General features: G+C 61.6%; 1 protein-coding gene and 2 long non-coding RNA genes across 4 annotated transcripts in view; 2 read left to right on the top strand and 1 right to left on the bottom strand.

Moving 5' to 3' along the window:
• Positions 1-14052, top strand: part of LOC127487350 (uncharacterized) — a 1183652-nt gene that overhangs the window by 124645 nt on the left and 1044955 nt on the right. The window lies entirely within an intron of this gene.
• Positions 370-6137, bottom strand: LOC127487349 (uncharacterized). 2 transcript variants are annotated; one of them, XR_011379832.1, is made up of 3 exons: positions 5979-6112; positions 2933-3032; positions 370-628 (listed from the first exon to the last, which is right to left on the bottom strand). It is a non-coding gene; the product is annotated as an uncharacterized lncRNA (long non-coding RNA). The 2 variants fall into 2 exon arrangements; XR_007914128.2 differs by lacking the exon at positions 2933-3032 and having other exon boundaries at positions 5979-6137.
• Positions 6229-14052, top strand: part of PTPN1 (protein tyrosine phosphatase non-receptor type 1) — a 60055-nt gene continuing 52231 nt past the window's right edge. Inside the window, exon 1 of the mRNA XM_051832625.2 lies at positions 6229-6439. Within this exon, the coding sequence (XP_051688585.2) occupies positions 6377-6439 (63 nt within the window). The 5' untranslated portion in view covers positions 6229-6376. The remainder of the gene's footprint in view (positions 6440-14052) is intronic.

Below are 14052 nucleotides of genomic sequence, written 5' to 3'. Positions count from 1 at the left end.
TGTCAGGACTCTGCCTTACGTAAAAGGTGGCAAACGGAGGATCAGAGAGGGTAAGCACTTGCCCAAGGCCACAGAGCCTGAGTCAGCCAGACTTGCACCCACACCAGACCACTGTGTATACAGCCGAGGCACCCCCACCCCGACCCTATAAACTGGAGCGTAGGGAAGTGGCTGTGGCCTCTGGCAGCCCTCCATCGACTTCTCCTTTGCTGGAGGCAAGGACCAGCTATAGTTTCCATCCTTGGGTTCAACTTCCCTCCGCGAGCTCCCCCCACTGCCTGTGCCTTCTTGGAACACACGTGATTCCCCCAGTTCCTCCCCCACAGCGCACTGCCTCCTCCCCCCGGGAAGTCACTCTTCGGAGGCAGCTTGGGAGTGTGTTTATGGCTTTATTTATTTATTTTAGATTTATTTATTTGAAAGGCAGAATTACAGAGGCAGAGGCGGGGGCGGAGGCAGAGAGAGAGGGGTCTTCCATCCACTGGTTCACTCCCCAGATGGCCACACTGGCAGGAGCTGGGCCAATCCGAGGCCAGGAGCCAGGAGCTTCTTCCATGTCTCCCACATGGGTGCAGGGGCCCAAGGACTTGGGCCATCTTCTGCTGCTTTCCCAGGCCACAGCAGAGAGCTGGATAGGAAGAAGAGCGGCTGGGACTAGAACCAGCGCCCTCATGGGATTCAGGCACTGCAGGGGGTGGCTTTAGCCGCTATACCACGGGGCCGGCCCCATTTTTGTTTTATTTTGAATGGCTTAAAGTCTGAGCTGCTTTCTGGGGTGGAGAGCTGGGGGTCTTTGTGGGGGTGGGAGGCGGCCGGCGGGGAGGGGTTCCAGGCCGCCAGCCTTCCTGCCCCTACTGAGGCTGCAGAACTCACGCAGGGGAAGGGATTTCAAAACCAGAACCACATCCCGAATGAAGCCAGGTTCAGACCCGGCTCCCCGTCTCTGCCCTGCGTGAGCGTGGGCACGCGCCTCGCCTCTGCCCGCTCCCCGTCTCTGCCCTCCGTGAGCGTGGGCACGCGGCCTCGCCTCTGCCCGCTCCCCGTCTCTGCCCTCCGTGAGCGTGGGCACGCGGCCTCGCCTCTGCCCGCTCCCCGTCTCTGCCCTCCGTGAGCGTGGGCACGCGGCCTCGCCTCTGCCCGCTCCCCGTCTCTGCCCTCCGTGAGCGTGGGCACGCGGCCTCGCCTCTGCCCTCCGTGAGCGTGGGCACGCGGCCTCGCCTCTGCCCTCCGTGAGCGTGGGCACGTGGCCTCGCCTCTGTCCGCCGCTGCGCTAACAGGAGTCAGAACAACACGTCTATCAAGTGCTCCACGATGCCGAGGCCACGGCAGCCTCCTGCCGCTTTCGGAGCTCGTGGGCGCTGAGCCCACACGCCGGTACCTAGACCTGAGTCTCCCCTCACTGGGCTGCGGTTCAGTAACTCACCCCTCCTAAGCTCAGTTTCTTCATTGGTCTAATTCTCCCCTGGACACATTCTGGCTTAGAGACGGCAGGTGGGCCTGAACTGGACCAATGAGGCTCAAGACCCAGCCATGTGCTGGGCCCAGCGGGGACACGCTCCTCCCGCTGGGGCGGCTGGGCAGCCAGGCTGTGAGCTGGGTGGGGGAGTCCCGGTCCCCCTGCCGCTGCCTGAGCTCCCGGACTCGGCCGAGTCTTCACTGAGCCCCCTCAGGACTCCCCACTTTCACAAGCCGGTACATCCCCGATTCGCGAAAACCGCTTTCAGCCAGCTCTTCCTCGCTGGAAAGCGTCCAGGCTGCCACCAGCAGATGAGGCGACTGCCCGGCCTGACGCTGGCCAGCACGGAGCCGGGCTCAGCCGCTCTGCCCGCTGGGCTGCAGCGCTCACCGGCCGCACCTCCGGCTGCTCATCTGTAAACTGGGGACAGCACCAGGCTCGCAGGGCTACAGGGTGAAGCTCTGTGCATCCGGTTCCAAGCGCTCTGGGCCTCGGCACTGCCCTGGTAGGGATTCCACCCCAGGGATGTCCTGGTGCCCAAACTCCGGGGGGGAGGGGCTCACGTGCCAATCTCAGCAGGAAGGGCCGCCTCCCTTCCTGGCTCTGGGTTCCCAGGGGTGCGGTGAGGGACAGAGGGAGCTCTGAGTCCAGGAGCTGAGGAGGAGCCCTGCCACCTCAGTTTCCGGAACCTTCCGAGGTGGGCTCTCCTGGAACAACCTGCTCTCGAACCAAGCCAACTTAGTCCCTTCACGGAGCTGACGTTCAGTGCAGAGCCAGGAGACAAAGCACGCACAACACGACACCTCCTGGCGACATGGGGAGAATACAAGCCATCTGGGGCCCGGTGAGCGCTGAGAAGGGGCGCCGTGGACGAGGAGGGCTCCCCGGGGGCTTCTCGGAGGAGGCGACATTTCATCAGAGACCCAGTTTAGGCTCACCTGGGTCCTGTGCTACCTCCTGGGAGAAAGACCGTGAGGGAACTCACCAGGAAACCTGCCCACGTCACCACGCTGGGAGCCAGTGACCCGCTACAGGTGAGGTAACCAGCTGCCCCTCCACTGGCAACCCTTAGGACATTTTTCAAAGTTTAATGGGCCATTGATCTGTAGTACCGACTTCCTCCATTAGCTAAGTCCACGCAGGAGAGGCCAGAGAAGCCTGCCAGGAGGGCTTCAGCCATCGCGACATGTGGGCATCCGCTCATTTCTTGCTGGTCCTTACTGATTCCCAGCCCCCGCCGTCCAGGCCCAGGCCTCGACGGGAACGGCAGGACTCCGCAGGCAGAGCCGGGCCCCAGCCTCACGCGCTCCGGCTCCTGCGCTCCCCCCTCCTCAGCCAGCACCCGGGGACGGGACACAGGCAAAAGGCTGAGCGCAGGACGCTGGCCGGGACATCCCACAGCAGAGCGGCTACCAAGTCCCAGCCCCCGCTCCTGATCCAGCTCCCTGCCAACGTGCACCTGCCCCCACCTCCCACCTGACAGAGCCACATGAGCTGCTCCTTCCGGGCTTCAGCCTGGCCCAGTCCCAGCTGTCGCGAGCGTCTGGGGGCAAACTGGTGGATGGAAGATCCGGCTCTGAAATGAAGTGAAAACGGGGGCCACCGCTGTGCAACAGTGGGCTAAGCCGCCGCCTGCAGCGCTGGCATCCCCTGTGGGCGCCGGTTCTAGCCCCAGCTGCTCCTCTTTCCATCCAGCTCTCTGCTGTGGCCTGGGAAAGCAGTGAAGATGGCCCAAGTCCTTGGGCCCCTGCACCCATGTGGGAGACCCAGAGGAAGCTCCTGGCTTTGGATCAACCCGGCTTGGGCCGTTGTGGCCGACTGGGGAATAAACCAGCGGACGGAAGACCTCTCTGTCTCTCCCCCTCACAAATAAAATCTTTATTAAAAAAATAAAAATTTATAAAAGAGGTTGAGGTCCCCATCCTCACAGAACCTTATGGGGTGGGGTAGAAAATCAGCCAGCACTAAAAACGAGACACAGGCCGGCTCGCGGCACAGTGGGTTTCACTGCCGCCTGTGACAACTGCACCCATATCAGAGCTCTGGTTCGAGGCTTGGCTGCTCCTCGTCCAACGCAGTTCCCCGCTAACGTGACTGGGGAAGCAGAAGAAGATGGCCCAAGGGCTTGGGTCCCTGCCAACCATGTGGGAGACTCAGCTGGAGCTCCAGGCTGCTGACCTCAGACTGGCCCAGCCCTGGCCATCGTGGCCACTTAGGGAGTGAACCAGCAGATGGAAGATCTGTCACTCTTTCAAATTAATAAATTTTTCAAAAGATTTATTTATTTACTTAAAAGTCAGAGTTACACAGAGAGAGGAGAGGCAGAGAGAGAGAGAGAGAGAGAGAGAGAGAGGTCTTCCACCTGCTGGTTCACTCCCCAAATGGCTGCAATGGCCGGAGCTGTGCCGATCCGAAGCCAGGAGCCAGGAGCTTCCGGGTCTCCCACGTGGGTGCGGGGGCCCAAGGACTTGGGCCATCTTCTACTGCTCTCCCAGGCCACAGCAGGGAGCTGGATTGGAAGTGGAGCAGCTGGAACTTGAACTGGCGCCATGTGGGATGCCGGCACTGCAGGTGAGGGCGCTAACCCGCTCTGCACAGCGCCAGCTCCAATATTTTTTTTTTTAAAGAGACAATGATGAGTGCTATGACATAAACAAGTTCTGGGGTGCAGAGTGTCTGGGGGCTGTTTTAGAGACAGTGGTGACCTCTGACCCGAGATCTGAAGTGTGTGAGAAGTTACAAGAGTGATGCGTCAGAAGCAGTTGCTGGTGCAAAGGTCCTGGGGTAGAAACTAGCTTGGTGTGTTAGGGGGTGGGCAAGCGACCGGAACAAAGCACGCAAGGGTGAGAGAGGTTGGCAGTGGCCAGGTCAGGTGGGTCTTGTGGGCCAGGGTTAGGAATTCTTTAGGTTTTATTCTAACTGGAATGGGAAACTTGAGTTTTGCAAAGGAGGGATCATGGTCCACATATTAACATCTCTGGCTGCCGTCAGGTGAAGAGTGAATGCGCGGGGCGTTAGCTGGTGCTCGAAGTTGGGAACTTCCTCCCCTGCCCCTGTGTGGGCTGCACGGGGGCCCCACCGAGGGGACGGCCAAGTCCTAACACCCAGTGCCTGGGTGAGAAGTCTTTGCAGGTACAGTTAACTTCATGATCTCAAGCTGAGATCATCCGGGCGCCCTGGGATCGCCCGTTCTGGATTAGGGTGGCCCCCACAACGGCAGGTGTCCTTGTCGGCGTGAGGCAGAGCGAGCAGACAGGCGGAGCCGGCGGCGCCGGGCCGGAGGAGTTGCCCCCACGTGGCTGACGCCCCGTGGACACCCTAACTCCCACCTTTTGGCCTACAGCACTGCGAGAGGATGCACTCTGCCAACTGAAGCCCCGGAATCGGCAGTAGTTGATGACAGCAGCCTCCACCGTGACCAGCTGTGGCCCCAAAGGCGGAGCCGGTCACCCTGCAGGCGTGAGGGCCGCTGGGGCTCAGGACGGGCCCTTGATCTATTTACCCATCAGCTCTGCGTACGACGGCGACAGGACTGAACCAGGTCTGTTCTCTGTCCGCCCGCGCTCTCATCGCGGTGAGTCCCAGACAAACCGGCACTCGCGAATGGAAGGGGCAGGAGCAGCCCACGGCCTTCCCGGGGCCAGGAGGTAAATGAGGCCGCTCTCGCCTGGACCAGCGCCTCTGTTCCACTCTCCCTGTGGGGCCCTCGGCTTCAAGAGAGGCCTCCAGAGAGCCCAGCAATGCAGATGCAGGTGAATCCGTCCACCTGCCCGCCTGCTGCTGTTGGGCTGAGCTCCTGGGCTCCCCGCTAGGCCAACAGCATTCTGTACCCCAGTCTTGGTTTTTAGCACATCACCCATCGAGGGCCTGGAGGGCGCAGATGCACGGTCACCTGCGGCTCCCCCAGGCTGTGGCCCAGGTGGAATTTGGACCCAGGCAGCCCGCCCCAACGCACGCGGGAATCCAGTGCTGCTCCGGACGGGTGGTTCTCCCTCCCGGCGCCTCCGTCTCCCCAGAACTGGAGCTGGCAGTGCCTACTCCAGGGGGTGCGCGCGCAGATGACCCGAGCGCGTCCTCGGGACGCCAGGCCCAGCGCCTGCCCCAGGCGCCCAAGGAATGAGCTGGAATTCAACCGATAGCGCCAGGCAGCACGGGCTGGCCGTGGGCATGGGCACAGGGGTCAGAGGACGGGCCCTCCAGCTTGGCTCCCCCCCAGCCCGTGGCCCTCACAATGTCCCCGTGGCAAAGCCAGGCCTGGATGTGGCCAAGCGGCCAGTCGGCCAGCCTTTCCCGCTGTTTCCAGGAACGGGTACCCTGGTCAGCCGGGCTGCACTGTCCACCACGCGGCCCGCGGGATTTCCCACGCCCACCCGCCCACTCCTAGCGTCTCGGCCAGGGACACTACCGCTCGAGGGCCGGGCCCTCGCCAGCAGCCGGGGCGGCCATCGGCCAGAGCCCAGCCCCCCGCACACCGCACTGAAGGGCAGACGCGGGACGACTCCCAGGCCCCACTCTGACTCACCGCGCGCGCCTCGCCGCCGCGGCAGCCCCAGCTCCGCCCGCACCTCGCGGGACCCCGCGGTCACCGAGGCAACGCGCGCGCGCCACGCCCCAGCCCCGAGCCTCGCGCGGGAGGAGGGCGTTCCCTGCCGGACGTCCCCGGAGCCCCGCCCCCGGACCCGCCCCGCGGAAGTGCTGGCCGACATTCTCGGGCGCTGATTGCTCCTTTCGCTGCGGAGGCGGAGTCGGCGGCAGGCGCTGTGCGTACTTCCGGCTGCCGGGTTGACATGAAGAAGCAGCGGCGGCGGCGGCGGCTAGGGCGGCGGTAGCGGCGGGCGTTGCGGGGTACGGCGGGCCTCGAGGCGAGGAGCGCGACGCGGCCTAGAGCGGCAGACGGCGCAGCGGCCGCCCTGGCCCGTCATGGAGATGGAAAAGGAGTTCGAGCAGATCGACAAGGCCGGGAGCTGGGCGGCCATTTACCAGGTTCGGGAGCACCCCGGCGCGCGCAGGCCCTTCGCCGGGGCCGCGTGAGCCTTCCCCGCGGGCGCCCGGGCCCCGTTCTCGCTCCGGGGCCGGGGGACTCGAGCCGGCGGCGGCGCGGGCCGCCCCCCGCCCCGCTCTCTTTGTGCGCCCCGGGTGGGCCGCGCAGCCCGTTCGGGTCCGCCACCCGCCCCCTGCCCCGGCGCGGCCGCCTCTGCGCGGAGGCCGCCGGTGGGCGCCCCGCCCCGCCCCGGGGGTTGACTGGCCCCCCTGCGGCTTCCTCTTCTGGCCCGGACCACCCCGGACGCCCTTCCTTTGTCTCGCTGGGGACGGGGCTACTGCGCGCTCGCTCCCCGCGTTTCCTCCCGCCGTGGTCTCCGCGCGCGCCCGGTGCCCAGGGTGACAGCCCCCTCGCCCGGGGCTGTGAGCCGGCTGCCGCGTCGCGGGCCGCGCACCTGCTCGGGCGCCGGGGATGGAGGCTGCTGAGCCCCGCGGGAGAGGCCGGACCGGAGCGGACAGCCTCAGTGACAAGGGCTGCGCCGAGGACCGCATCGGAACGGGCGGCTCCGGAGAGCACGGGGGCGGGCTGCCCGGGGACACGGGCGCCGCGAGCCGCGCGGGGAGGGGCCGGCGGGCCGAGGAGCCCACGCGGGGCCCCGGGAGCTAGGCTTTCTGCCTGGCAGACACAAAGAGGCCCTCTCCGTGAGATGCCACTGCGGGGCCGAGAGGGCTGAGCGGAGCCACACTGCCGGGTGGCCGTGGGCAGGGCGCGGCGGGTGAAGGGAGTAGCAGCTCCCAGGCCCAGGGGCGAACTGGGAGACTCATCAGCGGGGTGTCGAGGTCTCTGGTGGGCTTGGCTGACGACAGCGTGCTTGCTGGGGTCCTCTCATGCACACTGCCATGTGTGCCAGCACCTGATGGACTCGCGTTTATAGCGGCTGTGATCTGTGTGACCGTGCGAGTCTGGTCTCTCGGGAGCTATGACCGCCTTCCAGCCGGGGCTCGGAGAGGGTCTGCAGCGGCTCTGAGTGGATTTGTTGCATCTGAAGCGTTGAAGCTGATTACGGTACAACTCATCCCAGGTGTAGACATTCGGGGGGAAGCTCTGAACTCGTCACGGGTGTAGACATTCAGGGGGAAGCTCTGAACTCGTCACGGGTGTAGACATTCGGGGTGAGGGGGAGCTCTGATCCTGAAGCAGGCTGAGCTCTCTGCAGGTTGACGTTACACAGTCGCGGCCACATCTGATGTGGGAGTTGGCGAGCAGACTGGCTGCCTTCCGGGCTGGAGGTGCTAGCGCGAGCGCGGTGCCGCTCTGCGGGGATTTCCCCGCTGAGTGTCCACCCCGCGTCACCCCGCGAGCCAGCCGAGACCTCGGTCTTGGTTCGGGATGGATCACCACAACCAGGGATGCATCATCTTTTGATCTTGAAGAATCATCATTGTGGGTTTTTCTCACCTCTGCTGTGGAGACTTGTTCTTTTCTAAAATCGAAATCAAAACCTCTTTCTTTTTAGGGTAAAAGTGGCTGGTCGTGCAACCGTGGCATTTTTAAAAACAGTTCAGGTGACTTTGGATCCAGAGTAGCTAACTTCTACGGTGTGTGTCCGTTTACCAAAACCGCTATGTTTCAGGATTTCAAAGAAACGTTATTACACTTGGTAGAAAATAGAAGTTAAAAAAAATAGCATTTTATGGCATGGATTTATAGTAGGTGGGCGAGGACAGCCTTGAGCCGTTAGCCGAGCCTGCCCTGCCTGTGCGGTGAGAGACGTCGCGTCACTCCCGCTCACAGCTGTGGAAAAGAGCACAGCACTCGTTTCTCTCTCTGCTCAGGTGCGAAGATGGGGAGGGCGCAGGGGCGGCGCGGTGGGAGGGGCCGAGATGCGCCAGCTCCGCGGGAAGGAGCAGCAGCCGGCGCGGGCCTTTGAGGCTGCTGTTCGCCCTGCGGTCCGTGAAGGCGGCCGTGACGGCCTGCGTGGATGACTAGAGTCGCGCTCTGGCATGTCCGTGACGTGCGGTCGCCGCTGGAGAGTGGGAGCGTCCTGGTGCGAGGGGCCGGCCGTGCGGGAGGGGTGAGCGTCGGCACCGGCAGATGCAGGGACTGGGTCAGGTGTTGCCTGTTGTTCTCTCTCAAAGCGCGGATTCTGACGCTGTCCTCGGCCTCAGCTGCGCAGCGTGAATGATTTGATTGTTTCAGATACAGGAGATTGCAACACGGATCGTGACTTGCAGGCGAGATGGGCTCCACGGTAGAGGCAGGCTTTGTAAAAGGGGCCACTCTGCCAACTGGCGCTTGTCCTCAGGGCGGCTTTCGCACTGAAATACAGCCTACTGCCCCAGTAGGTTCAAACCACGTCAGGACGGTAATTCCACTAACACGCCTTCCACTGTCTCCAGCCGGGGGTGTTCCAAGAAGATGAATGTCGAAGCGGCCCAGCCATGTTTGTTTAAATACCGTTCTCTTCAGGGGAAAGAGAGAACTTGCATTTTGGGCAGAGGAGAAAGATCTATAAACCATGACTCATTTTAGCTAAACACCAGCAGCAACAAGACAGCCGGAAGTGACGCGGAGGGGTCGGGAAGCGCTGGCCACCCCGCGTGGCCCGCTGGACTCCAGGTTCCCCTGCAGCCCGGTTTGAGTGGACTGAACTGCGGTGTCGGATTCCCGCTTTGGAAAAGGCAGGGAGCACAGGAGGAAGCGTGGCGGGAAGAGCCCCTTGCCACCGCCGTTGGGCGTCCTGGTGTGTGGGAACTTGGGAAGGAGGCAGGCTGGAACGCCAGCCGGGGCACTGGCAGTGCCCAGGGCTTCAGCTGCCCGTTGTCGGCCCTGGGATCCTGGCTCCGCTTGCCATTGCATCTCTGAGGAGTGCGTCCTCAAAACCTGTAACAAAGAAGACTTGGTATTGAATAACGTGAGCGAGTGCGTGCTGAGTTTCCTGGAGGCGTGAGTAAGAACTCTGCTGTGGGGGTTCCAGGCTGTCACCCGTGGAAACGGCTGCCTGTGCATTTTTTTTCCTGTCTTTATTTAAAAGCGTTGTCTGCCTGCTGGCTCTTTCAGAGGCAGCTCCTGTGGGCACGCTTCCTGCTGGGCTGGGGGAGAGTGCAGGGCCTCTCTCTGAGGCCCCCAGACCCATGGGGTCGCGTGCAGCTGGGCATTCCTCCTCCAGGGTTTGTGCGCGGCCCTTCCAGGCGCCAGGTGCCCTGCAGAGGCCGGGCGTGTCCCTTTATGTCACCTGCGGAGAGCAGGCCTGAATCCTCGCTGGGCCACCGTCTCCCAGGTGAGGTAGGTGGGCCTCCGCTGTGCGGGGCGCAGGAGGCCAGGGGCTTTAGCTCGTGCTTCTTGCTGCCGCGTCACATTGCTGGCTCGCCCATGGCTCCCCGTGGCTCGCTGGAGCTCACCGTCTCCTACTGCCGGCCCAGGGCCTCAGACTTTGCACACAAGGCTGCGGTGGTTCGTAGTCGCACCGCAGATGGGAGCGAAGCTGGTACTGTCCGTGCACCTCCCTGGTCAAGCTGCTTCAGAAAGTTCACGGCAAATGGAATTAAAAGGTCAGTTTCTTTTTGGTGCAAAAATTTTTTGTGGCTGGCACCGCGGCTCACTAGGCTATCCTCCGCCTTGCGGCGCCGGCACACCGGGTTCTAGTCCCGGTCGGGGCACCGGATTCTGCCCTGGTTGCCCCTCTTCCAGGCCAGCTCTCTGCTGTGGCCAGGGAGTGCAGTGGAGGATGGCCCAAGTGCTTGGGCCCTGCACCCCATGGGAGACCAGGAGAAGCACCTGGCTCCTGCCATCGGATCAGCACGGTGTGGCGGCCGCAGCGGCCATTGGAGGGTGAACCAACGACAAAAGGAAGACCTTTCTCTGTCTCTCACTGTCCACTCTGCCTATCCAAAAAAAATAAAAATTTTTTTTCATATGAAGGATCTTCAAAGCATTCATAAAAATGCATATTATGAAAAAGCTATGCATGGGTTTAAGAATTGTTTTGTGCCCAAATCTTTTCACTTCCATTTCCCACGAACTTTCTGAAGTACCCTGGAGCACAGAGGAGGAGGGGCGGAGGGACACTCCTGGAGCACCCGGGCCTTGCTCACGTGATCCGAGCCCATCTCCTCCTTGACTGGTGCTCTGAGTGAGGCCTGTGGGGTCAGAATCCCCGCCTGGCAGCGGGGCTCCAGCCCTCCCTGCCGCCGGCCTCCTCCTAGCGCTCCGCCAGAGGCAGGCTGCTCCAGGCTCAGCCTGGTCTTTCGCTCCGCTGCCCCGTAGCTCCACGCTGCCCGGGCGCCGTCCAGCTCCTCCTCAGGCTGGACTTTGGCTGCCACCTGTGTCTCCGTACAGCCTGACACAGGCTGTCGTGGGCCCTGCCCGCGAGGTGCCTGCTGCTTCGCACCCAGGGCTGTCTCTCCCTGAAGTGACCCGTTCCGTTTCCTCTGTGCGTGGGGATGGAACTGGCCGACCCCGGCCGACCGCGCTTGGCCAGCCTGACGGTATGAAGGTGCACGGGGTAGGGGGTGACAGGCACACGTCGCTGCCAGCAGCAGGGCCACTCCGGGGAAGACCCAGCACGTGTGCGGCCCTGGCCTGGCGAGGTGATTGGTGCCGCTGACTCGAGCCGCGCATCCTGAGCAGCCAGGGCGGACGCCGCCAGCTCTCCCAGCGGCTTTGAACTGAATGAGAGGTTTGTCCCTGGCCTGAAGGCAGACTTGGCCGTGACCTGGAGACAGCGGTTGCTCTGTAGGAGCTGCTGCGCGCACTGTCCTCACTCTTGGCTTGCTCTCAGGGCTTCTCTAGACAGGGGCTCTGCACGTAGTTGGTCCATAAAATGTTTGATTGTGGGAGGTGAAGCAGTTTGTTAAGGAAGCCTGTGGCGCTTTCGGAGCTCTGGAAGTGAAGGCCTTTGCTCAGACCACCCTTAGCGTCAAGACACCAGGTGACTCTCAGCCCTGGTGGGAGCGCTTGTCCCTGCTGTTGGCTGAGCGGCGCTGGGCTCCGGGCTCCTCCCTTGTGAAGAGGACCTGGACTAACTGGTCATTAAGCCCATGGCAGGCAGTAGAAGCCCTCCACCGCTCACACAGGTGATCTCAGCCCTGGAGTCGCCTTGTAAGACGCAGCGGTGACTCAGGTTTTTAAGGGGCAGGTGGGTGGGTGCAGTCAGGCTCCAGAACGCAGAGCAGTTTGTTGATGACTCAAAGAAGTGAGTCTCTCTTTTTTTTTTTTTTTTCCAAAAGTCAGTGGCTTCACTAGGAATGCCAGGCTTTTTTTTTTTTTTTTTTTTTTTTTTTTTATTTTTTGACAGGCAGAGTGGACAGAGAGAGAGAGAAAGGTCTTCCTTTGCCGTTGGTTCACCCTCCAATGGCCGCTGCGGCCGGTGCACCGCGCTGATCCGAAGGCAGGAGCCAGGTACTTATCCTGGTCTCCCATGGGGTGCAGGGCCCAAGCACTTGGGCCATCCTCCACTGCACTCCCTGGCCACAGCAGAGAGCTGGCCTGGAAGAGGGGCAACCGGGACAGAATCCGGCGCCCCGACCGGGACTAGAACCCGGTGTGCCAGCGCCGCAGGCGGAGGATTAGCCTAGTGAGCCGCGGCGCCGGCGTGAGCCTCTTTCCCAAGAGGCATTGCACATTTGGAATGAATCAAGTTGCTTCGACTGAGCAGTGTGGGAACGCGAGGAGCCCGACACAAGTGGAGCTCGCCGCTTTGTCTAACCAGCAGTGGGGTGGTTTTTCCTGTAAAGACAGAGGAACTGATTCTCGAAGTTACGGAAGATTCAACCCCAGCTAGGTGCTGGGGAGGAGCTGCCCTTTCTGTTGTAATTTTAGAAAGAAACCTACAAGTAAGCTGGGCTCATTTGAATAATGGAAGAGTTGACACATCGGCCGTGTTTGGGAAGAAAGTACCCAAGTGCCCAGGGCTCAGCGTGCTGCCGGTGTTGTGTCGAGTGGGTCTTTCGGGTTTACTGGCTGCTGCCATCTCCTTCTCGGAGCTACTGAATGCAGTGTGGATTCTGGGTGTCTGACAGCTGGGAACAAGCCCATTCCACAGGGGAGATCCCCGCCCCCAACAGGCGAAGTGTGGCCCCGCGCTTGGCGCTTGTGGGTTTGCTAGAAGTCGCAGTGCAGACGGACAGCAGCCTGAGACAGGCTTCTCGCTCTGGTCTCCGTCCGTGACAGTTGTGAAGCTGTGATCCTGCCGAGCGGGGCAGACTTCCCGATGCTCCAGGAAGTCCGTTCTGGGATCCGTTCAGAGTAAACACAGCTTAACAAAGCCACACTCGGCCTGCGTTCCCCCTGCCTGAGCCAGCACTGTGCCAGGAAATTCTAAATCCTCACTGAGGCTTAACCGCCCATTGGAATGAACGTTGGGGTCCAGCTGGGCGTGTGTCCCAGGCGCCCTCTCACAGGTGACTTCACAGGGGCCGAGCTGGGTCCCTCAAGATGAAGAGGAGCCTCGGCGCTGCCTGTGGCTTTTGTGGGTCAGCAGCGCTGCTCGCAGAGGTGAGCGTAGCAACACGCGGTTTCCAAAACTGTCTTACAAACTTGCCAGAGATCCGAGAAGGAAAAGGCTTCTCCGTATTTCTGTCGTGAAACACTTTTCTCTGCCTTTTTTCCCCCTTAATGGATCTCTTCCTGGCACATCGCTTCCTATTGAAGAATCTCATTTACAGGTGGCCACAGCTAGCAGCTTAGCTGTCTTTTATTCTCGTGGGTCCTGTTACTCGCGGATTCCAAGCCGTTGCAGACCGCTTACCGGAAGCGTGAGCGTCGAGCGATTCCTCCCTGGTTCTCTTAAGAACGTGAGTTACTTAAACGTCCAAGGGTGAATCACTTCTCTCAGCAGAACAGAGCAGCAGACTGCTCTCAGTGTGGCCGACTGGAGTGGCTCCGGCTCCCCGGGGAGGTGCACCTTGCGGCGTTCCCATCATCCCTCTGGATTCTGTGCTGTTTGACTGAGAGCCAGGGCTCAGGTCGTTTCTGTGAAGGCAGAGGCTGACTCTGTCTCCACGGGGTCTTGGTGCTTGCGCGGCTCACTCCTGTATAGGGAACGGGCCTGGAAGAAGCGTCCAGTGGTCTCGGGGACAGGATATGTTCTGTGATGTCATCACTTGGCTCTGTTTTTGTCCTAGTTTGAACTGGGTTTTAATAGCACCTTTGAACTCAGCATGCCCGTTGCCATTCTCTATTACCTGGACACTGCCTCTGGCCGGAGTCTTGTGGGTCATCCCTGGACGTGGGGTGAAGCGGCTGCTGCTAAGGTCAGCAGTGCCCAGGCCCACGTCTGGAGCACTCCCCAGCGCACTGGTGGGTGTGGCCACACCTCAGGACTACCTGGTCCCCCTGGCTCTGGAACCGTCCTTGAAGACCCAAGTGCCCAGGATGCTTTTGAGATGTGAAAGGCAGTGGGGAGGGAGGGATGGATCTTCCATCTGCTAGTTTACTCCCCAAATGGCTGCAATGGCCATCACTGGGCTAGACTGTAGCCAGGAGCCTGGAACTCCATCTGGATTTCTCTTGTGGGTGGAGGGACCCAAGTACATGGGCCATTACCCACTGCCTTCCCGGGTGCATTAGCAGGGAGCTGGATCAGAAGTGGAGCAGCCGGGACTTGAACTGGCGC

This window comes from Oryctolagus cuniculus, chromosome 11, assembly GCF_964237555.1.
Source record: "Oryctolagus cuniculus chromosome 11, mOryCun1.1, whole genome shotgun sequence".
Classification (NCBI taxonomy): Eukaryota; Metazoa; Chordata; class Mammalia; order Lagomorpha; family Leporidae; genus Oryctolagus; species Oryctolagus cuniculus.
The sequence above is the reverse complement of the archived record's forward strand: the minus strand, read 5'-3'. Positions and strand labels throughout refer to the sequence as shown.